Below are 27,093 nucleotides of genomic sequence, written 5' to 3'. Positions count from 1 at the left end.
CCAAACTCTTAAGTTGTGTGCATTTTCTATAAAATACAGATTCCACAAAATTTTCGGTTCCAGAAAGTAGAGCAGCGCCCCGAATGAAATTACAATTAATCGCTTTCAAAACAAATCAGTCAAGCAGATCTGAATATGTGAAAATCCAACACACGATTAGTGTTCGCATTTTGCCTCTCCACCATCCTCAATATATTTTGTAATGTGTGCCCCTGTTCAAACTGAATTAACTTAATCCTGGTTTCTCCAAGTTTTGTGAATTAATTGATTACATGAGAGTCTGCTGTTTCAAAATAGCCATTATCCAGACATTTGTACAAAAAGCAATAACGTTTCGTAAGGTATAACATGGTGTTACTTGTTTTAACGAAAGTTCAATTTGTTTTTTTTTCACAAAAGAAACATAGCCCTCCCATCCATGGGTTTGAGAGAACGTAACGTTTGATACACACCCGAAACAAATGTCGTGGATTTCCTACTGCAGCAAAATTCGGAGTATCGCTGATTAAAGAGATTCTTTGAAATCTCTGCGCAGAAGCTTGACAACAAACTGTGGTAATATTTCTACGTCTTTGATTTCCTTTTGATGCTGAGATTCTTTTATATACAAGGTAAATACTGTCATATATAATCTAAATAAAACTACAATATATATCTCGCCGTTTTAATGAAAGTGAAGCACAAAAATGAATTCAGCAAAAGATAGACAAAGTGACATACCATGTAGGAAAGAGAAATAGCGCTCAAAAATTATGCTATCCTGTTTTTCTTGAGGTCGTGAGGACGGCTTGATTTGCTATGCTGTCGATTTTATTTTACAGTCATCAAAAACATCGTTCAACAGTCTATTTACTACATGCAGCAACATATCCAAATAAATTGCGTATTTTCCATTGCAATCCATAATTATAGAAAATTATAGAAACCTAATAAGGTACATTGCCTTAATTTCATGCTGTCGTTACTCACAGGTTGTTTAAAAATAACACATAATTTGCAGAGTAGATAGCAAAATTAGCATATTATACTTTTGGAATTTTTATATACAGGGTGCAGTAAATAGGAACCTTTACAGGGTGCACAAAAAACATTTTAGAAATTAACCTAGTGTGAAATTTCAATGCCTTAGCATTTTGCTAACTCTACCAGTGCATCATTAACTTAGCACAAAATCTTAATTTACAGAGAAAGATCCGACTGAAGTTTTTTTGTACAGACTAAACCCAAAGAGCAAGGTTTGAACAAAAAGACAGAGGTCTGATATTTCTTAGTAAAGGCCGAGAAATCGAGATTTATAAAAGGTTTATTTGACCTGAAACGGCATTATTTGACCTGAAACGAAGCTTTCTTATCTTCTTGTTATTGATGTTTTACAATAGTTGGCTTTCACTTCTTCATTTATCGTCAGTAAAAAATAAATGGTTTGTCATTATGTCGTTTGGACAGTTAAACTCACTTTCCAAGTGTTTTTCTATCGACCCCCATTCATGCATTCATGTTTTTTTGTGTTTTTTTTTCCATTTTGCTGTTTGCTGTGCGAAGTTTGTTTGCATTTTGCTAAAAAATTATGGGTAATGGACCGTGGTCCATAACAGGAAAATAATGGACCGGCGAAAATGTTTCTAAGCCAATCAAATTAAGCCATTTGCCGAAAATGATGCTTGCCGTATAATAATAGCTATAAGTAAACCGTGGAAGTCAAGTTAAGTCATCTATCGTCAACGATGGTGTAAATTAATTGTTTTAGTGTTTTTGGGAATATTTTGTGGTGTTTTTTATTACTACAAGCAAAAATTCGAGAATACTTGTAATAGTTACTACCGGTACAGACAACGTGCGATGTTGTAATAATTGTAATACGGCTTCCGAATTGGAATTAGTGAATTCTATTTAGGTAAATACGTTATGAATTCGTCTTACTGGAACAATTGGAATTGAGGTAACCATATGGTATAACTGTGTATGTTTTTCTATTATAAGTTACATCATAATGCCAAGTCATATCAAATTCTTAGAACTGTACCGTATTTTAGGAGTTTGTTTTTGATGACGTTATTATTTGCTCCTCTAGCTCTTTCCACATTGTTTTTCATCTGAATATTGTTCAACTTATTTCTCATCTCTTTTTAAAAATCTTATTTCTACATAAACCTCTAAAAACACCATCTGGCTAGATGTCATTATTAAGGGGGATGTTTTTATTTCGGGTATCGAGAATAACTTTTATTAATTAGCACCATAACATATAGTTACCTCATGGTGATTCAAAGAGACGAATGACCTTTTGGAGAGTTTACCAAGAACCTGTTGGAAAACCTGTGGCGGTTTCTCAGTTTGAGATAGTGGTGGATCTAGATACTAGAGTAAATTAAAATAAATTACTGCAACATATTTTGGCATATATTTACTTTTCTAAGTACCTTAGAGGCATATATCCATTGATGAAATTATATTCTTTCCGCTATTGGCGTGAGTTGTTCTAGGCCATAGTTTACAATCTCCAAAACTGTCTGCCGGATGAGATAGTCAAATGCAAAATTTTTTGTACAATTTCTTAGTTTTTGGATGAAAGTTTTGCCCCTATTTCTAGATTTAAACAGATTGCACAAGCGCAAACTTCATGAACGAGTTAAAATTTCTTCGTGTAGATTTTCCAAATTTGACGACGGTTTTTTGTCGTCACAAGTCTTAAGTCATGAAGTCGTTAGTATAATGTATAGCTGACAATAATTGGAAAATAAATTTAAAACTTTTTTTCTCAATTAATTATTACTATATATGCACTGTATCTAATGATTATATCATAACAAATAAAATAAATCACGCATAAATCCATCACTTGCAGGGCTCAGTGTACACCAATAGTTTTCTCTGTACATGATGCACACGAGCATGAAACCGCTGAGCGAATTTTTACAGTTTTCCTTGTGTCTAGGTAGCACTGTACATCAACAATAATTGTGACAGATTGTTTTACTTTACAGCAAGCACATTTCATTTCGTAAAATCCATTATTCTCGACGAAGTTTGAAAGGCAGTGTCCACTACAAACTCCTACAAAAACACAAAATGAAAATCTCTAACAGTACCTTAAAGTTTCTCTACTTACTTTGATCAAAGCTTAAGTAATATATACAACAGGCAAAACAGTTTTTATAAAAGGGGACGTAAACACAATGCTATTGCCAGTTTGAAAATTTTCCAAAGTCAATACTTTCTTTAGCAATGCAAAGTTTAATCAGATAAATGTTTTTTAGTCAAGAGTTCTGGATCTAAAATTGCGTTTCATGCAGCTGCAGGTAAAGGTATTTTTACCAAATGGTGGCCTTTTATTTATATATTTAGCTTCAATGATTTACATTAGACATCGATACTTTGTTAATGTGTCAGGTTATCGCTGCAAAGCACTACCTTTAACCATACCGTAACACAAACGCATCACTCTTGATATTAAACTATGACATCAACTTCATTGATAGACAAGCACACAAATTAAAGCAGATAATCAGCGATCGCTTCAAAGTGGATTCAGTTGACGTTGTCGACATTATTCAAAGACGTTTAACTTATTTTGACTAAATAACATCAAGTCATCTCAACATTTCAACCTTTAAAAAGCAAGCTAGCCAGACCATCATATATTCTTAAGAAAGAAGTTGACAGATAAAACTTTCTAGAACTATTACTAAGAGACTCATCTTGTTTTGCAGACTAACACCAGTTTGAATATGAACTGAAATATCACAAAGAGAACAACTATCTATCACGATAGTCATTATCATTTTTCGGGTGTGATTGGGGATTCCTATTTCTTAAGGTAGTCATTAGTCACTTAGACTATCCCAGCCCTCCCTCAAAACTGCTAATTCTATGTATTATAACAATAATCTATACCATACATATGTTCTTACCAATTTCAACTGGTTTTCTACTGACACAACCACCAATCTTAACGTTAGATAATGATTTCTTCGTGGCATGACACTTTTCAGAATCTTTACATAAAAAAATGAACTTTACCTCATGATCAATAAAATCAATACTTCAACAATACAAGTTGAGAAAAAATAGTGAGTGATAAAAATTTCATGTCATTCTAGAGGCAAATATATTTTTGTAATTTTCATTATAAACACTATTTTTTTGTCTTTCAATAAACGCTAATAAACACCATCTTAGGCCATGGTCGTAATTCAACAATTTGAATTCTCTAAGACTTAAAACGCGGTAGATATTAACTGTGGATAAAAACATTGAAGAGCTTATTCAATTTTCCGAAATTGCAATGAAACAATCCCAGCTTTATTGTTCTAAAATATTCTTCTAACAAAAAGTTCCCTTGTTTACGTCTTAAGGCTCTTGCAGGCTAGGCACCCTCAACTTACCAAAACCTGATATGCAAGTCCGATTCAATAAAGCCACAAGATTTTCTGTCGCATCCTGAAACTTATCGACAATGATCAAATCTTTTGGAGATGATACAAATTGAGACAGTGTTTTTAAGTCTGCCTCACCAATTCCAACGGCAATGACTCTGACTTTATTCTTGTACAACATAGACTTAATAATTTTGGCAAATTGTGTGGCGACCTTTTCTGAGCCATCGCTAAGGACAACAAGGATCTTAGGAACATGAGGACGCATACCAGATTTCCCCGTAAACATTGATGAAGCAGCCAAATACATGGCTTCTCCTAATCTTGCACTACCTCCTTTTAATTGAAGACGGTCAATTTGTCTTTGAAAATCTTCTAGTGATTTTGTCTCTTTGAATTTACGTGTTAATATATTGCGAGCTCCATATTGCATAATACTGATCCGGGTAAACTCTTGTGAAATGTTGAAGTAACTAACTATGTCTTTTACAAATTTCTTTTCTTTCTTAAAGTTGCAGTTTCGCATACTAGCTGTTGAATCAAGTAGAAAACCGATATCCATCCTCCTGCACGACGCTGGATATGAAAAAATAAAAACAAACTGAAGCTTTCTACGTGTGCAATAGAAAAGTAGGGTTTAAATGATAAGTTACATGATTAATGCAAGTCACTGACCATCATCATCATGTATATTCACTGATGAAGAATTTCCAAGAATTACACTTGAATTGGATGCGAGAGAAACAGTAAATTCTTCTATTGGTTCAACGTTCCCATCATTTATCAAAACGATATCAACAAATTTTGGTCCAGTTTCACCAGGTTGAAAAGTAACTTCTTGAGGAACATTTTCAAAATCATTCTCACCAGCGGATTGTGACTTTGGAATTATTCTACAGAATGAAAAACTAATTATATGTATTGCAAATACATAAATAGCAGTTGAGAATAAAAACAATATTAATTAGTTCCCTAAATCAATTTCTACAAGCTTGACGGTTTAATTAAGTAAAGTCTATGAAATGTGGAATTAAAACTAAGTTAATTCAATACATGTTTTCAAGTATATTTTTTAATCCACCAGTCTGCTGTTTACGATAAAATCTTACCGAACAGTAAGGGGTTGAATAATTTTTCCGTCAGCCACATATATTCCAACTACAGCATTTTCACTTTCCAATGCGTTATAATCAGACTGGGTGAACTTAATGACGGGAAGGGAAGAAGCTGAAATCATTAAAGTTGTTGTACCTTAAAGAGTTTATTTAAAATACAATATTGCATTAATTAAAACCAGTTGCAAAGCTAGCCTGCTTTTTACTCCATTTATTCACAGGAAAAGCAGTACATGGAATTAATTTTCTAAAGAAAGTTAATGTAAATTTACTAAAATATTCACATTGCTTGAGAAAAAGATCGGGCTGACTTTGCCATTGGCAAAAAAGTTCTCTTGAACTAAATACAAACTTTCCAAAAGAAAAGAAAAACCTAAGCCTAGCTTTGTGGAAAGATTAATCATTTATCTACAATATAATTTCGTCAAATAAAATGTATCAATGCTCAAGATTTAAGTACTTAGACTTCATTTTATACAAAGAAACAAAAAGTATGCAACACGTATGACGTATCAAGCAAAAGAAACAAACAAAAATTTAATCTTCTCCATTTGCGCATAAGCATCACGCATGTGGCTACATTGCTCTCGCATAAGCTCGTTTATTATTAAAAAAATATCTAAAGCAAACATTTATTCCAAATTTAAACTTTAAAAATCACTTCGTAATTTGCTCGAGTGAATTCAATATGTGGTGGAGATGGAACTAAAAGTAAATGACATGAACAAATAAAAAATAAAATACGTATTCTGTTCCAAAAAAGTAAAACTACAAACATTACGTATGACGTTTTATAAATGACGCAAATGTTTAAATGTTTAAGACTTCGCATACTTTTCACTTACATTGAACTATTTCTTGATCCGCCACTGACTGTGTGGTTGTAACGATTGGTTCAAGTGGAACTAAAAAAAATGATACCGTTAAATCACGAAATAAAAAATCTTAAAAACCTAACTACGAATAACAAACGCACCATCATCATTTAATATTTGAACTTTAGAAGAAGTTCCTAAAATTACTCTTGAATTTGATGCAAGTGAAACTGCAAATTCTTCCGTTGGTTCATTATCTCTATCATTCACCAGATTTATTTCAACAAATTTTGGACCAATTTCCCCAGGTTGAAATGTAATTTCTTCATCAATACCAACAAAATCGTCTTTGCTTGCTGTACCAAAACTAGAGAAGATTCTAAAAAAAACAATAGATCGTGTTTATCAAGCAGACAACAGATAGCAAATACGTTGATACTGTTTATAACCATCATAAATATTAGAGTTTGCCAACCTAACAGAGACTGGTCGAGTAACATTTCCATTTGTAACAGATATTCCAACGGCAACAGAATTTTTACTCTTTACTACTTCGTAAACAGGTCGAGTGAATTCAATGATCGGTTTACGTGGAACTAGAAAGAAATGACAGCACTGAAGAACGTGAGTTATATATCTTAAAACGTAAATTACAAGTTATTAACTACCGTCATCGTCTATTATTTGAATTTTAGAAGAATTTCCAAGAACTACAATTGAATTTGATGAAAGGGAAACAGTAAATTCTTCCGTAGCCTCATATTCTTTGTCATTTATCAGACTGATTTCCACAAACTTTGCTCCAGTTTCTTCAGGTTGAAATTTAATCTCTTTGATGCTATTATCAAAATCATTAATTCCAGCTGTGTAAGATTTTGGGATGATTCTGTCAGAGTGAGAGATAAAAAAAAATAAAAAATATTTGTCATTGAGCCGAGAGAGAGGTAGGGTGGGGGCTGCAATTTGCACAGGATTTGATTAAAATTGTTTTTGCTTAAGTTTTGGTTGCTATTATATTCGTTGTCTTGCTTACACTAAACTCTTCAAACTTGTTTCTGTGCTTTAGACACACATTTACTGAGGCAGTTTGGCACGTATAAGCACGCTGAACAACAGTAATTTAAATTCAACCATGAACTTCGAGTTTTTAGGCATTGTTCGCACGTTTCTACATTCATCAAGAAACACACTGGCTTTATTCTGGATCACTTTGACATAGCTTCACCAATCAATTTCTGCTTCGAATGCTTTTTTAAAAACTGATGATCAATTTTCAATGATTAAAACACATTTACCTGATTGTTACAGGAGTTTTCCTTTTATTATTAAAGATGGACACACCGACAGTTACGTTTTTTCTTTCTATTGCTGTGTAAATTGGCTGAGTAAAATTTACGATTGGTGGATCTACGTAAAATTGAATTAAAAAGTTTAATATGATTTTTCCACTTTGATTTCACCAGTTTTATGCAGCAAATAATGTCATTTTACCAACAGATAAAATGAATTTAAATAGAAACAGCTTAATAACGTAAAGTCCATTATACCGTAAATTTAAATAGCATGCATTATTATTCTTAAGAAGATAATTAATTTCAGTTTTTAGTGAAATTTAGTTTTGAGTATTTGATTAATTACATTACCCGGTACATACAGTTGTTCGTATATCTATCCCTACGCAAGTATGACGTTTTATAAATGACGCAAATGTTTAAATGTTTAAGACTTCGCATACTTTTCACTTACATTGAACTATTTCTTGATCCGCCACTGAATGTGTGGTTGTAACGATTGGTTCAAGTGGAACTAAAAAAAATGATACCGTTAAATCACGAAATAAAAAAATCTCAAAAACCTAACTACGAATAACAAACGCACCATCATCGTTTAATATTTGAACTTTAGAAGAAGTTCCTAAAATTACTCTTGAATTTGATGCGAGTGAAACTGTAAATTCTTCCGTTGGTTCATTATCTCCATCATTCACCAGATTTATTTCAACAAATTTTGGACCAATTTCCCCAGGTTGAAATGTAATTTCTTCATCAATACCAACAAAATCGTCTTTGCTTGCTGTACCAAAACTAGAGAAGATTCTAAAAAAAACAATAGATCGTGTTTATCAAGCAGACAACAGATAGCAAATACGTTGATACTGTTTATAACCATCATAAATATTAGAGTTTGCCAACCTAACAGAGACTGGTCGAGTAACATTTCCATTTGTAACAGATATTCCAACGGCAACAGAATTTTTACTCTTTACTACTTCGTAAACAGGTCGAGTGAATTCAATGATCGGTTTACGTGGAACTAGAAAGAAATGACAGCACTGAAGAACGTGAGTTATATATCTTAAAACGTAAATTACAAGTTATTAACTACCGTCATCGTCTATTATTTGAATTTTAGAAGAATTTCCAAGAACTACAATTGAATTTGATGAAAGGGAAACAGTAAATTCTTCCGTAGCCTCATATTCTTTGTCATTTATCAGACTGATTTCCACAAACTTTGCTCCAGTTTCTTCAGGTTGAAATTTAATCTCTTTGATGCTATTATCAAAATCATTAATTCCAGCTGTGTAAGATTTTGGGATGATTCTGTCAGAGTGAGAGATAAAAAAAAATAAAAAATATTTGTCATTGAGCCGAGAGAGAGGTAGGGTGGGGGCTGCAATTTGCACAGGATTTGATTAAAATTGTTTTTGCTTAAGTTTTGGTTGCTATTATATTCGTTGTCTTGCTTACACTAAACTCTTCAAACTTGTTTCTGTGCTTTAGACACACATTTACTGAGGCAGTTTGGCACGTATAAGCACGCTGAACAACAGTAATTTAAATTCAACCATGAACTTCGAGTTTTTAGGCATTGTTCGCACGTTTCTACATTCATCAAGAAACACACTGGCTTTATTCTGAATCACTTTGACATAGCTTCACCAATCAATTTCTGCTTCGAATGCTTTTTTAAAAACTGATGATCAATTTTCAATGATTAAAACACATTTACCTGATTGTTACAGGAGTTTTCCTTTTATTATTAAAGATGGACACACCGACAGTTACGTTTTTTCTTTCTATTGCCGTGTAAATTGGCTGAGTAAAATTTACGATTGGTGGATCTACGTAAAATTGAATTAAAAAGTTTAATATGATTTTTCCACTTTGATTTCATCAGTTTTATGCAGCAAATAATGTCATTTTACCAACAGATAAAATGAATTTAAATAGAAACAGCTTAATAACGTAAAGTCCATTATACCGTAAATTTAAATAGCATGCATTATTATTCTTAAGAAGATAATTAATTTCAGTTTTTAGTGAAATTTAGTTTTTGAGTATTTGATTAATTACATTACCCGGTACATACAGTTGTTCGTATATCTATCCCTACGCAAGTATGACGTTTTATAAATGACGCAAATGTTTAAATGTTTAAGACTTCGCATACTTTTCACTTACATTGAACTATTTCTTGATCCGCCACTGACTGTGTGGTTGTAACGATTGGTTCAAGTGGAACTAAAAAAAATGATACCGTTAAATCACGAAATAAAAAAATCTCAAAAACCTAACTACGAATAACAAACGCACCATCATCGTTTAATATTTGAACTTTAGAAGAAGTTCCTAAAATTACTCTTGAATTTGATGCGAGTGAAACTGCAAATTCTTCCGTTGGTTCATTATCTCCATCATTCACCAGATTTATTTCAACAAATTTTGGACCAATTTCCCCAGGCTGAAATGTAATTTCTTCATCAATACCAACAAAATCGTCTTTGCTTGCTGTACCAAAACTAGAGAAGATTCTAAAAAAAAACAATAGATCGTGTTTATCAAGCAGACAACAGATAGCAAATACGTTGATACTGTTTATAACAATCATAAATATTAGAGTTTGCCAACCTAACAGAGACTGGTCGAGTAACATTTCCATTTGTAACAGATATTCCAACGGCAACAGAATTTTTACTCTTTACTACTTCGTAAACAGGTCGAGTGAATTCAATGATCGGTTTACGTGGAACTAGAAAGAAATGACAGCACTGAAGAACGTGAGTTATATATCTTAAAACGTAAATTACAAGTTATTAACTACCGTCATCGTCTATTATTTGAATTTTAGAAGAATTTCCAAGAACTACAATTGAATTTGATGAAAGGGAAACAGTAAATTCTTCCGTAGCCTCATATTCTTTGTCATTTATCAGACTGATTTCCACAAACTTTGCTCCAGTTTCTTCAGGTTGAAATTTAATCTCTTTGATGCTATTATCAAAATCATTCATTCCAGCTGTGTAAGATTTTGGGATGATTCTGTCAGAGTGAGAGATAAAAAAATATAAAAAATATTTGTCATTGAGCCGAGAGAGAGGTAGGGTGGGGGCCGCAATTTGCACAGGATTTGATTAAAATTGTTTTTGCTTAAGTTTTGGTTGCTATTATATTCGTTGTCTTGCTTACACTAAACTCTTCAAACTTGTTTCTGTTCTTTAGACATACATTTACTGAGGCAGTTTGGCACGTATAAGCACGCTGAACAACAGTAATTTAAATTCAACCATGAACTTCGAGTTTTTAGGCATTGTTCGCACGTTTCTACATTCCTCAAGAAACACACTGGCTTTATTCTGGATCACTTTGACATAGCTTCACCAATCAATTTCTGCTTCGAATGCTTTTTTAAAAACTGATGATCAATTTTCAATGATTAAAACACATTTACCTGATTGTTACAGGAGTTTTCCTTTTATTATTAAAGATGGACACACCGACAGTTACGTTTTTTCTTTCTATTGCCGTGTAAATTGGCTGAGTAAAGTTAACGATTGGTGGATCTACGTAAAATTGAATTAAAAAGTTTAATATGATTTTTCCACTTTGATTTCACCAGTTTTATGCAGCAAATAATGTCATTTTACCAACAGATAAAATGAATTTAAATAGAAACAGCTTAATAACGTAAAGTCCATTATACGGTAAATTTAAATAGCATGCATTATTATTCTTAAGAAGATAATTAATTTCAGTTTTTAGTGAAATTTAGTTTTTGAGTATTTGATTAATTACATTACCCGGTACATACAGTTGTTCGTATATCTATCCCTACGCAAGTTCGCAATATTCATACATATAATGCAATGAAAATCTTCTGAAATCGAAGTTTTACTTAACGTTCGCGATTTTATAACCACATACAGACTTCAAGCTTTACCATCATGCTAAACTTCACCAAAAGCTTAGCTCCTTGAATTCTGAGATAAAAACAATGGTTTCAATGTTTTAATGCTCTGTTCCAAACACGACGAAATTTTATGGAGTTTGGACTAGCAGCTTTCATACAACATTTCATTGAGATGAATTTCATTTGGTATATTCAAAAAATAAGTTTATAAAGCGCATAGTAAAGAACTTCAAAATTCAACTTAGTTTCTATGAACGTAACTATGATATAGATAATATTGTTTCATTACTCAGACGCATCAGTGACACACTAAACAGACATACCATTAACCAGTTGACAAACATCCCTTGCTACCTTTCTCGTTACCGACTTCAAATCATTGAAGGAAGACAAAATTTTTACATATTCTGAAGCATTGGTAATCTCAAGAAGCTGGTCTTTTCTGACTGATTTACCAATTCCAACAGCAAACACGGCTACCTCTCGCTCCCTTAGTTTATCAGCTGCTTCTCTAAGAGGAATCAAGTCTTTAATTCCTCTGGTAGTTTGCTCACCATCAGTTAACAAAATTGCAATCTTTATCGCATCATCCCGCATTCCACTTTCTCTTGTAAACAATTGAGTGTTGGCAACAACAAGACCATAATCTATACGAGTCATATCACGGTAATGAGGCATTTTCCACAACTTTTTAAACAATTTTCTAAGTTCGACAATCTCTTTGAATTGAATCCATACTTTTGCTTCTTTGCTGTACAATACAGCACCAACACGTAAAGCATCAGGTGCGAATCCAAGGTACACAGAAATTGCTTTCATGAAAGTTTTGATGCTTAGATATCCAGCGTTATTAATGCTACCAGATGAGTCGACTATAAAGCCAACGTCCATTTTGGTCTTGCAAATGGCAAGCTCATCTATAAATATCGAAGTAAGTATTTGATAACAAAACAAGAGTAGAAGCAATATGTAAATTTACTTCAAAGAAAAAGGGCTGACAATAATGGCATTTTGTAGAATGAATCATATAGTAATCTTTTGTTTACTTATCAACTTGACTATGTTCAACAGACACATTGCGGGCGACTTAAGAGTAATAGAAACAATTGATACATTGCCCGGTGTAGGATTAATGCAACAAACCAAACAATCGCTACTTCAACGATACCTGTTAATAAATGTAACAGCTAACAGATGATATTAGTTGGTGATAAATTAAAGTTATTTCTAAATCTTTCTCGAAAATAACTTATGTATACCGTGATAATGTGTTTGACATATCTCTTCGCCGATGATAAATGAAAAAGATGTCAATTCTCGAAAATTGTTTAGATGAACTTTGACTATTTTACTGCTCTCATTTCTGATCATGCGCATTATTTTGTCTCGTCGTGCAACATCACCAACACTAACAATGTACACTTTCGCTCCAATATCATTCAAATTCTTTATTTGATGTTGAATATCATTGCCATTTCCTGGTTTTCCGCTCGTAACAACCAAAACAATTTGTGGTAAGAAAGATCGCATCTCGTTTCCTTCAGTAAAAACTTGTTTCTTAATCATTTGAAGACCTCTATTCACACTCCATTCTCCTCCCAGCGGTTTGACAACTTTATCCACAGTTTCGTAAAATTTGAACTTATCTGCACCAATTTTGTTCAAAGCAATTGCAACACTAACATTATATCCCGCCAAAATAACGGACACGTGACTTGAAAATACCGCCATACGAGAAAAGTTCGCTATACTTTTAATAAACAGCTTAACATATCTAACGTCTTTCAATGACAGACTATCAGATGCATCGACCACTACAGCCAACTCTATTGGGGACTTGCACTTGCCTGTGTTGTATGAAAAGACACAAACTTGAAATACAACAACAATTATCATACACTTATCATAAAAGAACAAGAAGATGAAAATAGATATATAAGGATTACTCAAGTACTTACGGAGAGATATTCAAAAAATCTAAGAGGATTTTAAAGACGCTTGTTAAAAGATGTTAAGTACAGTATTATAATCATTACCATGCAGCTGACAATTTCATGAAGTATGACATATTCTCCGAATAAAAGACCCGTGATGAACTTAACTTTTAAGAAAACAAACAAGACAGTTTTTACAAATAATTATAGTTCGAATCCATGGAAAATTCATCACGCAAATCACTCAATAAGTTTGATCATGTTTAGAAGGACCTTTTATTCGGAGTATTTATTTATTTATTTATTGTAAATCATCCCTCAAGCTATTAAATATTGCACAACAGTCTAAAGTTTTTTTTTAGCAATGACGTTTTGTCTTTAACTTAAGACATGTTCAGAATAAATGATAAATATTAACATAAATGTAAGCATATATTTACAGAGTGTTAAATTACATAAGAGGAGAGTAGGAAGTTTAGATGACAGGACTGAATGAGAAGATCAGCATTAATGAAGGGACAGCAATTTAACATCCTGTAAAAATATATATGTTATTGACCTGCTGTGAGGTCCGAAATAATTTTTTCACGAGATCTCTAAAGCGGACCTCTCAGCCCCTTTTTGCGTTTTTATCACAAATGAAATCATACCCGTGAATCTTTAACTGTATAAACAACTGTTAAATGTTATCTATAAGTAAATAAATTCAGATGACGGTATACTAAGCACACAAGTATACTGCAAAACTACCCAAACAGACCAAATACTCGATTTCAACAGCAATCACCCAACACAACACAAAATAAGCTGCATACAAACACTTTTTAACAGGATCAACTCTCATTGTAACACCGAAGAAGCCAAGAAAACAGAATGCAACTACTTATACTCCACATTTATAAAAAACAATTACCCTAGAAACTTTTTAAACAAAACTGTAAACAGAATACAAAACAAAACACAAACCGACAAAAATAACAAGAAACCGGACGAAAAAGTAAAAATCATCACATTACAATACATAAACGGAGCATCAGAATTGACTGCCAGAGTTCTTCGACCATTTAATATTAACGTCGCCCACAAGCCTACACAAATACTCAAATCATGTTTTACCAAACATAAAGACAAAACAACAATTCGTGATACAACTGACGCGATCTACATGTTACCAAGTAAAGACTGCTCAAAACAATACATAGGAAAAACATCCGAAAAAAATCGAAACAAGACTCACAGAACACAAAAACGCCATAAAACGACGAGAGCCGAACTCACTACCCGCAAAACATACCCACGGAAACAACCACACATTCGACTGGACAGAAACTAAAAGTACTCGGACGCGCACAGACTAAACACGCACGGGAATTCAAAGAAGCTTGGTACAATAAAAACAAAGACACAATAAACAGACATATTGACATACCAATTATATCTTCACAACTTTAGAAAAAGGACAAAAAAACTACAAACAACACCAAAACTACAACATTACACTCCGATAATATTAACACCAATCATATTCACAAAAACCAAAACCCATGACAATGCATTTCACACTATCCAATCATATTAATCCACCCGCTAATTCAATTAGACGCTCTAAGCGTCTACAAATAAAAAACAATTTTATATAACTTCCTATATCTTTCTGATGAAGGCTCGAAGCACCGAGCCGAAAGCTCAATAAAATAATTTTACAACAATCCGGAGTAACTCTCATTTTATGCATTAAATATGCCTGGAACCGTACATCCTGTGTCCCAACTGTAGAAGTCACCATTTTGGTATGGTGATAGCCGGGAGGGCACATTGTAACACACTTTGTATTTTACGCTCACTGCGCATGCGCAGTTTGAGCACTCTCGGATTGTGTAGTGTCCCTAATTGAGACGTATACCGCTTTCGCGCAATGCAAAGCTCATCTTTATAGGTTTGAGCACTCTGATGACTGTACAAAACAATTCATACAATGTGTAACCCATTGACCTATATTAGATGGAAGGCTACCTGTAATAGAAAAGCCTAATAATTTTTTGAAGCTAAATGACACGCGCGTATCTGGAGGTCAATTTACGTGTGTCACACGTAACGCGAGATTTGCTACACGTTAGGCGAGATTTGTTAAAGAAACATGTTTTTATGTTTTTACCGAAAACTTTTTCTGATTTTGCTCAAAAAATAAACGTAGAAAAATATTGTAGTATTAAGGGTGATGGGGCTTGATCTTTATTCAGTCAATCATGATGATTTCTATTTCATACGTATTTTGAAATGGAAAATATCAACGGTATAAACGGTGAAAAACAATGACATCGTTTATTATATACACATCGATAGTTTAATTTGCAAAAATTCAACTGGATGTATCCAATAATTTACATGGGTTTCTCCTTGGAATACGGGATTTTTTATACAAACCTATTTACAGAAAGCACAGGGGCGGATCTAGGATTTTTCAAACATCAGTCATAAAACGTCGGAGGCGCTCCGCACCTGGGCAGGACTGAGGCATTCTCCCCTGAGAAATTTTGAATTTCAGAGCCTTGAAAATGCCATATTCAGCGCTTTAGAACAATACAAAATGTATTTTGTGGGAATCGTTTTTACGTAAAAACAACACATTTTGCTTACGTTTTTTTCAAAAAAAAATGAAGTGAACAATACTTGAATGTTTTGCCAAATATTTAGGCTCATTATTATGCCAAATATATGGCTCATTAGCATGTCTAGGAACGTAAATTTTATTTTACAATAATGCTATTCAAAAACAGATATAGTCTTTAAAAATTTCTACCAAGTTGTTAGGCATAGACCCCCCTAGAGACCCCCATTCAAACCTCTATGTAATGAGTTAAGTTAGAAATTTGGTACTACAAGTGACAGTTCATAGATATAGAAAAGCTCAGACTTCAAACCATGCAAATTTATTGTAACCCTTTACCCATCTCCACATCAGTGCCAGCAAATTCACTTTTTGAGAAAAAACTCAAAATTTTTTTCTGCCAAAGATTAAGCAAAAATTATCAGAGTGAAAATTTGCAGTTAAGGACAGCTTAATGCCATAAATGTTTATTAGGCATTTCACTAGACTATTATCTTCTGTAAGTATAAGCAAGGTGTGCTATATAGCAATCACTTTTAGCATTGTATTTGCAAATACAAAAAGAATGTAACAAACATGTCTTTAATTATATAATTACATGAATGTTAAAATTGGTTCATGTGTCATGCTTACTGGTTATGATAAATATCTTTTCATATGATCAAAGCTCGTTTAAATGTAAATCTGAAATAATTTAGTTTAGAAATTATAATGATCATCAGAAAAATTACCTAGTGATCATGAAAAATACTTTGCTGTTTTGCCAAATTTCAAGGTTTATCTGCATACATTGAAAGACATTTTTACTTTATGGAAAATGCTTTTCATACATCAATAGCCCTTTGGAATTTATGGCAAACAATCTGGTATGAGTCGTAGATTAACACACCTTTACATCTCTACATGAGGTGTTCAGTTAGAAAAGGGGACAATATGTGACATGGGACAACATTTCATGTATGTGAACTCCTCAGGTTTAATACCATTCCAGTCAAATTGTCAAAATAAAAAGCTTCATGGATCAGAAGACTCAAAATCACAGGTTATAGTAAACAGCTTCTCATGTAATCAATGTTAGTTTTCTCAAATCTTAAACATTATGTAGTATAACTGTCCAATGATTGAATGATCAATGATCATTAACTGAATAGCCCCAAACATTTGTTTATAGTAAAGTAAATAATAGTATGGCGCCTTATGGCTACAGATTTTTTGTCCATTGAAATATATTTGCAGGAATGTAGGATTTCGCTGCTATACAACGGCCACGATTCCCTAAGCACTAAAGAAATCGTAGCTAAAAGTCCTTCGGCAACAACAATTTTAGAAGCATCAATCAGCTTACCATACGCCATACTGACATAAATCGCATCACACACTCGCATAAATTGACTTTGATATATTACATTCATGCATACACTTCACTTGTCCTTTACTTACGATTTTGAATGTAAAATTCTGCTGATAAAACTCAAAACAATGTTGGCTTTCTTTTGAACACCAATGACTGATACCAATTGTAAGATAGCCAATTGTAAGATAGCAATTGGACCAATTGAACCAATTGCCAATTGAACCAATTGAACCAATTGAACTACCAATTGAACCAATTGATAGCAATTGGATAGCAATTGAACCAATTGTAAGATAGCAATTGGACTCCCTTATACGTCCGGCCACCCCTATTATCAGTCGAGACCATTCCAGACTGTCCACTGATCTGGCCATTGACCAATAAAATAAGCGTTTTTGGCTTTCATAGACTCCTTTATCCGCCGAACCAGTCAAGCCACCCCGCTTATCAGTCGGTTATTCCAGGTCAATTAAAATTCAACTGATCTGGTTACCAGCGAGATATTCATTGGATTAGTCATTAGTTTTCAATGATAAATAAAGCTGGATTTTTATCACGAAGTAAATGCGATAATAAAGTAAGAATAATTAATGTTTTTAATTAATATGAATACGTAATTTTTGAATTTCAAACATCAGTCGCGCGACGGATTTGACATACTCTAGATCCGCCCCTGAGAAAGCATTAGTTTTTGTAAAAAATGATGTTCGAAACAAGGTAGCATGTGATCAAAGTTATGAAAGGCGAAAAATCATCAGATACACATAAAATATAACGCTTTGGAAGGATTTCCTTTGCTGGTGCATAAATTCATTTAACATGTCATCTAACTCGTGTAAGTTCGTACTAAAAATTGTATTTTTATCTAAATTTGTACGTCAAACTAATAATAATAGTTTCAGATAAAAATGAATTTCCAAAACTGATGTTTTTTTAAAATTTCATTTGCTTTATTATATTTTATAGAGTTCGTAAGTATCTCGTGCATAATAGTAGCTCCTTTAGAAGAAAAACGTTTTAGTTTTTAACTCTTTCTTATGTTTACAGACATACGAAAACTAATAACTATAGCAAAATGCCTTCTAGTCATTGTTCGCTATGGCTTCCTTTATAAAAATACTATTGGCCGTTTTTTTACATTGCGTAGAAAGACTGCCTTCAAAATATCAACTGAGGTAGCCTTCCATCTACTTAGTTCAATGGTGTAACCGTACATCCTGTATCCCAAGTGCAGGAGTCACATTTTTCTATGGTGATAGCCGGGGCACATATATATATATATTTAAATTAGCATCGTGTAAATATTTATCATTTTGTCTGAACATGTCTTAATTAAAAGTCGAAACGCAATTATTAAAAAACCTTTTATTTTTATTTCTAATTTATTATCGTGATGGCTTTTTTAAAAGTCTTATGTTGAGCTATTACGTTTAAAATGACAATTCGCTTTACTCCTGGCAAAAATCTGGCCACGATTACAGGATTGATGTGAAATATATCCTATTGATATATAGTATATATATAGTTCAAAGATTTAAGGATTAAATATGAAAATCAATTCATACTCACGAGCAACTGTAATTCCAATGAATAATAACAGTACAATTTTCAACAGCGCCATGAATAACGCCAACTATACAGCAATACAAAACAATCAATATGTCCAAGTTAATTATTTTAATTGTTTCGTACTTGAAAAGATCAAAATATTTTATACAGGGGAATTTTCTCGCTGGTCGAAACATGTAAGCAGATAAATTAAGGCTTTGAATTGAATATTTTTTCCAATATGACCAATTTTTAGATGGGGTGAATGTGAAATCTAACGACCGATTCTCTTTCTATGTAACATGTATCAGGGGAACGACTAGAATTATTTACAATACGTCATCGAAGACGCGCAATATTGCAGGCTTTTTTAAATTTTTTACATCCATGTACAATATCCCCCTTCTTTTTTTGGAGTTTTCGAAGCTTTTCACTGCTTGAAATTAGTTGTAAAATGGCTCATTTATAAAAAATAAGATAGGAATTATGGAGAAGTTTTTTTCGGATCATTAACTACAGAGTCGCAACAACCAGAATACTGAATGAATAACAACAATTTGATATGGATCATTATTCTCAGTATTTAACTTTAGCTACTGACTAAATTAGTCTCAGTATTAAACTTTAGCTGCAGACTAAAATGAAGTTAACTGAGCATTTCTTGAAGTGTCTGCAAAGTTGCTTATGGCAACAGCGTAAGTCTATTGAAGCTGTATTTTAAAACCTTTACATAAAATAGATAAACAATATAGCTTGTACGTCAAGATATTTCCTGAACTTGTAGCGAAATACATGCTCACGAAAAGAATTGCTGTCACGTGATAAACTCGTGGTATACGTTTCATCGTTTCACTGCTCAGCACATACCATCAAAATGAAGATTTGGAAATTCGTATATGTCATACAATGTTCGAGAAATAAAAATATGTATGGCAGTTTTGATATACAGAAATCATTTAACGAAATAATGTAGTGGAAAAACTCAGACAAAGCTAAAAACAAAATATATCGGACAATAAATAAATCTATTGTCCGATTGCCTGTACATGTTACATTATAGCGCGTCTAGAGCGACTTTCAAGTATTTCTACTTATTGCATGTATTGTTTCAATACAAACAGAATAGAGAAACTTACCTCAAGATATAATCTAGCTGGAGAGATCCTCCGGACGTTTCTGCCAACACAACAAAATAAAGTTTATGTTATAGACAAGATGGTGATGCCCCACAGAGGTGTCAATATCCTACTCTCATTTCAAGAATTTTCTGCTACGTGTTGAGAACGCCGAAGTGTGCTTCTAAAATTTAAATGACGTTATAACTTGACCAATAGACTAAACACAGAGGGAAAATGAGGAAAAGATCAAGTAGCTATTGAAATCAATATCGTATTGAAGATAAAAGAAATTTGATAGACTTTTATAGGAAGATTTGTCATTCTTTCTCACCTGAACAAAAGACCGCAAGAAGTCTTAAAAAACATCTGTCCTGTCACCATGCCAAGAAATGCTATTGCATATACATACGCTTTTTCAATCACACAAAACATTGGTTATAAAAACAATACAATTCTATGTTGATCATGATGGCCCCAAATCTTGCTTGTTCTAACAGCAGTCACAATAATGGTTAAATGGTTTTGGAAAAAACTAGAAAGCATATTATACTTGGAGATCCTATGGTGTAAAGAGATAAAGTTTTAAATTAGCATTTCTTTCATTTTTCAATAACCCCCCACGCATACTTACACAAATTACTTAAATATTTAAAGTACGTTCATTCTAATTCTACGATAGAATGCATTCATAAGGGTCATTCGTCTCCCCACTGTTGGAGATATCACTATTGACTTTCTCAATTAACGTCACTCTATTTTCTTGTCAACATCTACTTGCTCAGATACTCTAGCGCTTGTTTTCTGAGCTTCTGCCAAGCGAGTGGTAACTGAAGTTATCAAATCGGAAAGAGCACTCCATTGTGGTTTAAACAGACCAAAAAATACACTGTATCCCTGAATAAAAAAAATGTTCGAAGAAACAGGTTTTCTAAGCTATAGAATACAGATCAGCACGAGAGCTACTTTAAAAATGATTTCGTTTCACAAGTGACCTGAGGTTAACACATGCAGCCTGAATGTTAATATAACTAGCACCTTTTGCTTGATGTCGGTAAATCGGAAAGAAACATTTCTGTTGCTCCAAAAAGATGAAACGTTTAAAACGTTTTTCCTCGTTTTGATTCTGAAACAACTTGGTTGTATTGACTTGATAGTGGTCAAACTCACATGAAATGAATGGGGCTGAAAACGTTTTTAACATAAACAGCTGTTTATGGTGAGAGGAGAGCAATTTTATCTGTCTATCACCTACAGAGATTTTAATTACAGTTTATGTCCAATCAAATGATAGGTTTTAGCTACAATGGAAAGTCAGACTCCGGTATTTCAAAAATAAGTTATATCAAAACAGGTTCCACTTTTCGGCTGTATCATTTTCTAAAATCAACCTCAATCAATGTGAAGGCATTCATGCAGTTATTAACTACAGTCATACCCACCATTCACGCTGTGCCCAATTTTCTAAGTTTTTTATGCCATCTCTAAGACGAATGAAGTTTTCCAGAGCTAGTTCATCAATGCCAGACAACAAAATATCTTGAACGACTTGGTTAACTAACGGTCCATCACGTAAAGCCAATGACAGCAGTAAGGACCAATCAAATAAATAGGATTCCAACATTGCTTGCAACAAAATCTTCAAAAAATAAACATGAACACGTCACGTGATGAAGACGATACAAAATGGTGACAACAAAAAGCTACAATTAAAACTCAAATACGCAATGTGAAAAAATACAGTACTTCTGTTCTTCAAATTTTACAATAGTCATAACACATGTTAAAGTTTTATTGACTAAGCTAAAATTTCATAATTTTCATAATACATGTTAAAGCTTTTACAACTTTCATATACACATTAAATTGTTTATCACGCGACACTTTGGGTAGTTTAGTAAAGCGTTCAAGCATAGCAAAAAGTGAATCTGCATATTGGTTGCAGTACCTGTATCAGGGTCAGGGAAATTACTTTTTAGATAGTTAAATCGATTTTAAGAAAACTTGCATTATATTTTATAGTCAAAATTTTCTTCTTCATGTCCTTTTTGGGCCTAGAAGCATGTGGGCGCAAAAAGTAAAATGTTTAAAGTGAAAATGCACTTTCACTTAAAAATTTTTTCTTTAATTATTCGTTAAAACGAAGTCATCACACCGTAGGCCTATGCAGAATAGTAGGGAAAAATTTGACGAAGATTTGCTTTAACAGTGTTTTTCAGTATACAATAAAAGCTAGATCATAAATGCACGTGTAACATGTTCTCCTATTTTTGTCACATCCGTTGCAGAGTCATATTCTAGGCCCAAAAAGCCCAAAAAGATGAAATTTTCGACATATCAAATATCATGCAAAGTTTCTTAAAATCCGATTAAAGAAGTTACTTCCCTGACCCTGTTATAGGCACTTTAAAATGATACATATTGCTAATAACGTCACCACGCAACACAACTACAAAATAAACCCACTTTATTTCTTTATCCGACTGCTGGGCACACGGAACCTGCCCTATAAAATCATCCAAATCTTTAATATTCGTGTCGTAACTCCATGTACTTTCCTATAATTCATCAGGATCGTCATCAAGAGAAAATTAACTCGTTTCAAATTGTTCAACTCGAAGAGATTGCAATTCCACCTCTTTACGAGCTGCAAAAAAGTCAATATCATGCATACTAATCTTCAACACAACCACATCTCCTGCTTTTCAACAACGTTACATAACCTAATTTGTCTTCCGTAGGGACTAAATCAATACGTTTATGTTTTCTGTTGCAGAAAGATGTTTCGAACGAATGGTTGGCTTGGACGTCTCTTTAAAGCAAATTCTATTTTTCAAAAGATTCCTGATAACATTGTCAGCGGTTAAATGAAGATATGATCTTCGCACTTTGCTGTACAATTTTAGCAATTGTCTCATGAACCGGAAAAATTCAGGTGACTCAACGAAATTCGAACCCATGACCTCTGCGGTGCCGGTGCAGTGCTCTGACCAACTGAGCTATGAAGTCACACAGTGGTGAGCAGGTCAATTTTGTTCGGCTAAAGTTTTCTCGTGAAAGGAATGTCATATGAAAGAATGCTTTATGCAGTGCGGTGTTTGAAATTAAATGAAGATATGGTACATTTGGTAGGAAAATGTACCCGTGTTAAGTGAATTGACTGCCGCTTTAGATAGGAAAGGGCTGTTAAACTGCCGATGGATGCTGAGAAATGCTTCTACAAAATTGTTCACAGTTGCTGCACGATCTCTACAAAAACATAGATACGTTTTTTGCAAACTGAATGTTCTCAAACCACGAATAGTAGCTGTAGAACATTAAAAAACTACGAGTGCAAACAATTTGCTAACAACAAAACCATTTTTTTATTCTTCATTCAATAATACGACAATACGTAATAAAAAATAGAGTGAGGTAGATTTCTCAACAATATATGAATTATTAACTAGTTCCACCTCCAGATCATTCGATGAGCGACGATCTGATATCAATAAGATGACTACAACGATTTCACTAAGCAAAGTCTATAAAATATCTATGTTTAATTTTAGAAAATACAGCGACGACAAAGAAATTAGTATCCACACTTCAATCTCGAAAATAGGCGAAAATATCATATAAATGAATATCAATGCTCTGTATTTAGAAACTCATAATTCATAACCGATAGTATTATTCTGAAGGTATTTTGAATTTAATATCGACCATAGAGGCTTTACTCTAACGCTGAATTCCCACAGATATTTTTTCCTAATTTCTTCACCATTTATACACTCTAATGCAAAAGAAAGCATTAAATTTAGTTCAACAAGATGCATACGTACATTGCACCTCGAATTAACAAAAGATAAACCAAGCGCATGTTCGAAACTCGGTCTCAGTCCCCTGATGACAACTCATCGTTGTAGCTTTATCCAATGTCAACAGGATTGGTTTATTTAATGACCGCCTTCTTCCAATAATATTTAGATGTTTATTTGAAACACGGTAAACTGGAATTCTAAAACTACATGATATCAAGATTGCGCTGTGTGTCATCTATTCACGCCTTCTGGAGGTAGATGAAAGAAAAACGAGCTGAATAGATAAATCTCGTTGATTCGAGCTAATGTAGATGAACTTAAATCCATACATGTTGTAACGCAAAGCAAACGTATACGTTCTTTCTGTACAGAATTTAGTGCAATTTTATAGCTTCTCAGCCGTGTTTGCCAGCAAAGAATACAAAAACGGTTAGATTTCCAATTTAAAATTACATAGGTTATACAATCGCATGCATGAAAGCTGATTACCTTTCTTTACTGAGCCATGCCCGTAGGTTGAACGAGGTAAGCTGAAAATTGGCCAAGATCTTTAAGTCTGTTGTTTGATAACAATTTTCGAGCGTGACGGTTGAGAATCGAATCTAAGAAAAGGGAGCTTTGCTCCTTGAATATCTACAAGAATGAATGAAAGAATGAATTCAGAGGTAAAATATGGAAGATGTAATGTAAATATAATGTGAGTGTGCTTTTAGAATACACGAATAGATGGTTGTCCTAAAGAACACTCAGTGAGTGCGATACAGAAATCGCGCTCCCGCTAATCAATGGCAAACTATTTCTCCAAAGTTGGAAAGATATTTGCCAAGAAAACGCACAAGATCCCTTGCAATCTAAAATATATTGTTGAAACTGAGCAAGATGGTTACAGTTCAAAATGAGACAGTGTACTGTTTACAATTTTTTTTGCTAAATATATTAACAAGACAAAACATATATTATTCCACAAACAACGCCTAAATGAGACAAAACATAAATTATTCCACAAACAACGCCTAAATAATACAAAACATGAATTATTCCGGAAACAGCTCCTTATATAAACAAAACGTATAATTTTTAACAATTTTTAAAAACTCCACAATCTTTTTTTCTTTACGATACAGAGGGTAACGTGCACTATAATTGTGTTAGATAATATGCACGCTTTAAAGCAATTAGAAATTTAACTGAATTTTCATGAGTGGCCAAAACAAATGAAAACTGTTCCAATTCAGTTGAAACTACAAATTCAAAACGATATCAACAATGCCGATTTACCTAGTACGTGTCCTTTAACAGAGTAGCTTCAAGTAAAATTGCCGCCAATTACGAATTGTACAATATGTATCAATGAAAGTATATCAACTTTACGCCATCGTGCATTTGCTATTGTGTTCTACGCTTGTATTTGTATGTACATTGCAAAAGTGGAACTCTTTAATAATAATAATAATAATAATAATGGACTCCGTCGATTTCGACGTATGAGGGTTCCACAAAGTGGAAAATCCTGGTTACTTAAATTATAGTGAAGGCAGCTGACCAGACTACAATCACTCGTACCTTTCACGCAACTACAACGCTGATATCAGCGTGACACAGTGTGACAAGGCTGCAACATTGCAGATGCAGATACAGTCCATCCGAGGACATAGTTTCCTCTACCAAATTTCCCTCACATGGCTTTGGTCAACCCGGGCTAGGTTTACAGACACATTGCCAGATGTGCCACGAGCCGGGATAGAGCCCGCGCCGTCTGGCTTACAGCTCACGCAATTAATCATTCAGCCACCCGCCCCGTCCGGAACTCTTTAGTTAACTAATGATTGACATGTTTTTCATTTCTTAATAATCAGAAAGGATCGAGTATTCCTCAAATAAAAATTGCATTTTTCCACTTTTGGGAAGTGAAGATTTCACAGCTAGAGGGGTAGCCACATGCAAGGTGTCTCCAAAATCCACAAATAATAGACGACATCTATCGTTAGAATTTAAGTCATTATCTAGAGAATGTATCAAAAAAGAAATAAGATCTTTAGAAATAATCCTATTTTACAATTTTAATGTCTGATGACTAAGCTAATCTCAATGGTGTATTGTTGTGCATGTTTTGCAGAGAAAAGCTATGTCAAATTTCCAGGAACAGAGACGCTGTTAAGCATAGAACAAAGATATGTAATATAGGCACGTAGTTGACAAAACACAATGCACTCTTGGGCTTAGCATAGTGATAGGCAATGGAATTATCGTAATACGTCGAAATCTAAATGTCTTTTTCCCAACGAGGCAAAAATACAATTTTGACTTGCAATTTTATTTAGAATAGCTTGATCATTTCTGATTGATATGAAATGAAAAACATATTTATTGGAAATCTAAAGAGCTGACCTCTTTTGCTTTATAAACATAAGCGTAAACACCTTATCATATGCAAGATAGTATATTAAAGTTCGATACACTTTTATTATACACACCGTATAGTACACGTACAGTGAACCACTGACTTTAATACATACATATGTAGAAATACTTCAGAACTCATATATACAGTATAATTTACATTAAAGCAATCAGCTACTTGCAGTTTGAATGCGCAGCTGAAACTAATCTACTTACTGACTTCTGGTTTCTCCAAATTTTGCAAAATGATTAAATAAGAAGCAGCTGTTTCAAGATAGCCATCATCCAGACATTTCTATAAAAAGCAGTAAAGTTTCATAAAATAAGACGCTTGTAGTCACAGTATTTGTTTCAACTATGGTTCAACTTAATGTATTTCATAAAAGATATCTTGCCCCCTCAGTGTAGAAAGCATGTAACCTTTCATACTATACCTGAAACAAATCTCGTGGATTTCCAACAGCAGCAAAAAGATAACTCCATAAAGCTACTTCAGTCTTACGCGCGCAATGCACGACTGTTTGTAAATATTCTGGAAATTCTTGATTGAAGGCAACAATTCTTGGTAGCATCGCATCTAAACAAATAGCAAGCAGAACTACTTGTGAAGCAAAGTCAGGTTGTAAGCATAGTCAGGCAGGAGTAAAAGTCAGGTTGGCTTCAGAAGTGAAAGCCACGATAGCCAAGGCACAGGTCACTTTCAAGACTTGAAATATTATGTGTATCTCTTCGATATATTATTAGTACTCTTGTACATCAAAATAAAAAGATCCATAATCAAACAACAGTCGAATAGAAAAAAAATGGTGTTTTGCTCGGCAGGAGTAAAAATTCA

General features: G+C 33.5%; 2 protein-coding genes and 2 long non-coding RNA genes across 4 annotated transcripts in view; all 4 read right to left on the bottom strand.

The window, feature by feature from the left end:
- Positions 1 to 27,093, bottom strand: part of LOC124440444 — a 59,494-nt gene that overhangs the window by 16,803 nt on the left and 15,598 nt on the right. Inside the window, exons 34-44 of the mRNA XM_046990840.1 lie at positions 9,903 to 9,995; positions 9,771 to 9,830; positions 9,319 to 9,430; positions 8,692 to 8,909; positions 8,499 to 8,619; positions 8,185 to 8,402; positions 8,053 to 8,112; positions 7,602 to 7,713; positions 6,975 to 7,192; positions 6,782 to 6,902; positions 6,468 to 6,685 (exon numbers count right to left, since the gene is read on the bottom strand). Of these exons, the coding sequence (XP_046846796.1) occupies positions 6,468 to 6,685; positions 6,782 to 6,902; positions 6,975 to 7,192; positions 7,602 to 7,713; positions 8,053 to 8,112; positions 8,185 to 8,402; positions 8,499 to 8,619; positions 8,692 to 8,909; positions 9,319 to 9,430; positions 9,771 to 9,830; positions 9,903 to 9,995 (1,551 nt within the window). The remainder of the gene's footprint in view (positions 1 to 6,467; positions 6,686 to 6,781; positions 6,903 to 6,974; positions 7,193 to 7,601; positions 7,714 to 8,052; positions 8,113 to 8,184; positions 8,403 to 8,498; positions 8,620 to 8,691; positions 8,910 to 9,318; positions 9,431 to 9,770; positions 9,831 to 9,902; positions 9,996 to 27,093) is intronic.
- LOC124440262 (collagen alpha-6(VI) chain-like) lies at positions 11,659 to 20,594 on the bottom strand. The gene is made up of 5 exons (XM_046990621.1): positions 20,390 to 20,594; positions 20,077 to 20,239; positions 18,962 to 19,025; positions 12,756 to 13,343; positions 11,659 to 12,413 (listed from the first exon to the last, which is right to left on the bottom strand). The coding sequence occupies exons 3-5, from the start codon at positions 19,011 to 19,013 to the stop codon at positions 11,806 to 11,808; spliced, it is 1,248 nt and encodes a 415-aa protein (XP_046846577.1). The 5' UTR covers positions 19,014 to 19,025; positions 20,077 to 20,239; positions 20,390 to 20,594; the 3' UTR covers positions 11,659 to 11,805.
- LOC124440267 lies at positions 20,819 to 21,853 on the bottom strand. Its single transcript, XR_006946635.1, has 2 exons — positions 21,498 to 21,853; positions 20,819 to 20,952 (listed from the first exon to the last, which is right to left on the bottom strand). It is a non-coding gene; the product is annotated as an uncharacterized LOC124440267 (long non-coding RNA).
- Positions 23,397 to 25,440, bottom strand: LOC124440266. Its single transcript, XR_006946634.1, has 2 exons — positions 24,348 to 25,440; positions 23,397 to 23,830 (listed from the first exon to the last, which is right to left on the bottom strand). It is a non-coding gene; the product is annotated as an uncharacterized LOC124440266 (long non-coding RNA).

Source organism: Xenia sp. Carnegie-2017, unplaced genomic scaffold (genome assembly GCF_021976095.1).
Source record: "Xenia sp. Carnegie-2017 unplaced genomic scaffold, XeniaSp_v1 HiC_scaffold_2, whole genome shotgun sequence".
NCBI lineage: Eukaryota > Metazoa > Cnidaria > Anthozoa > Malacalcyonacea > Xeniidae > Xenia > Xenia sp. Carnegie-2017.
Note: the sequence above shows the minus strand (reverse complement) of the source record. Positions and strands in the feature narration are given on the sequence as shown.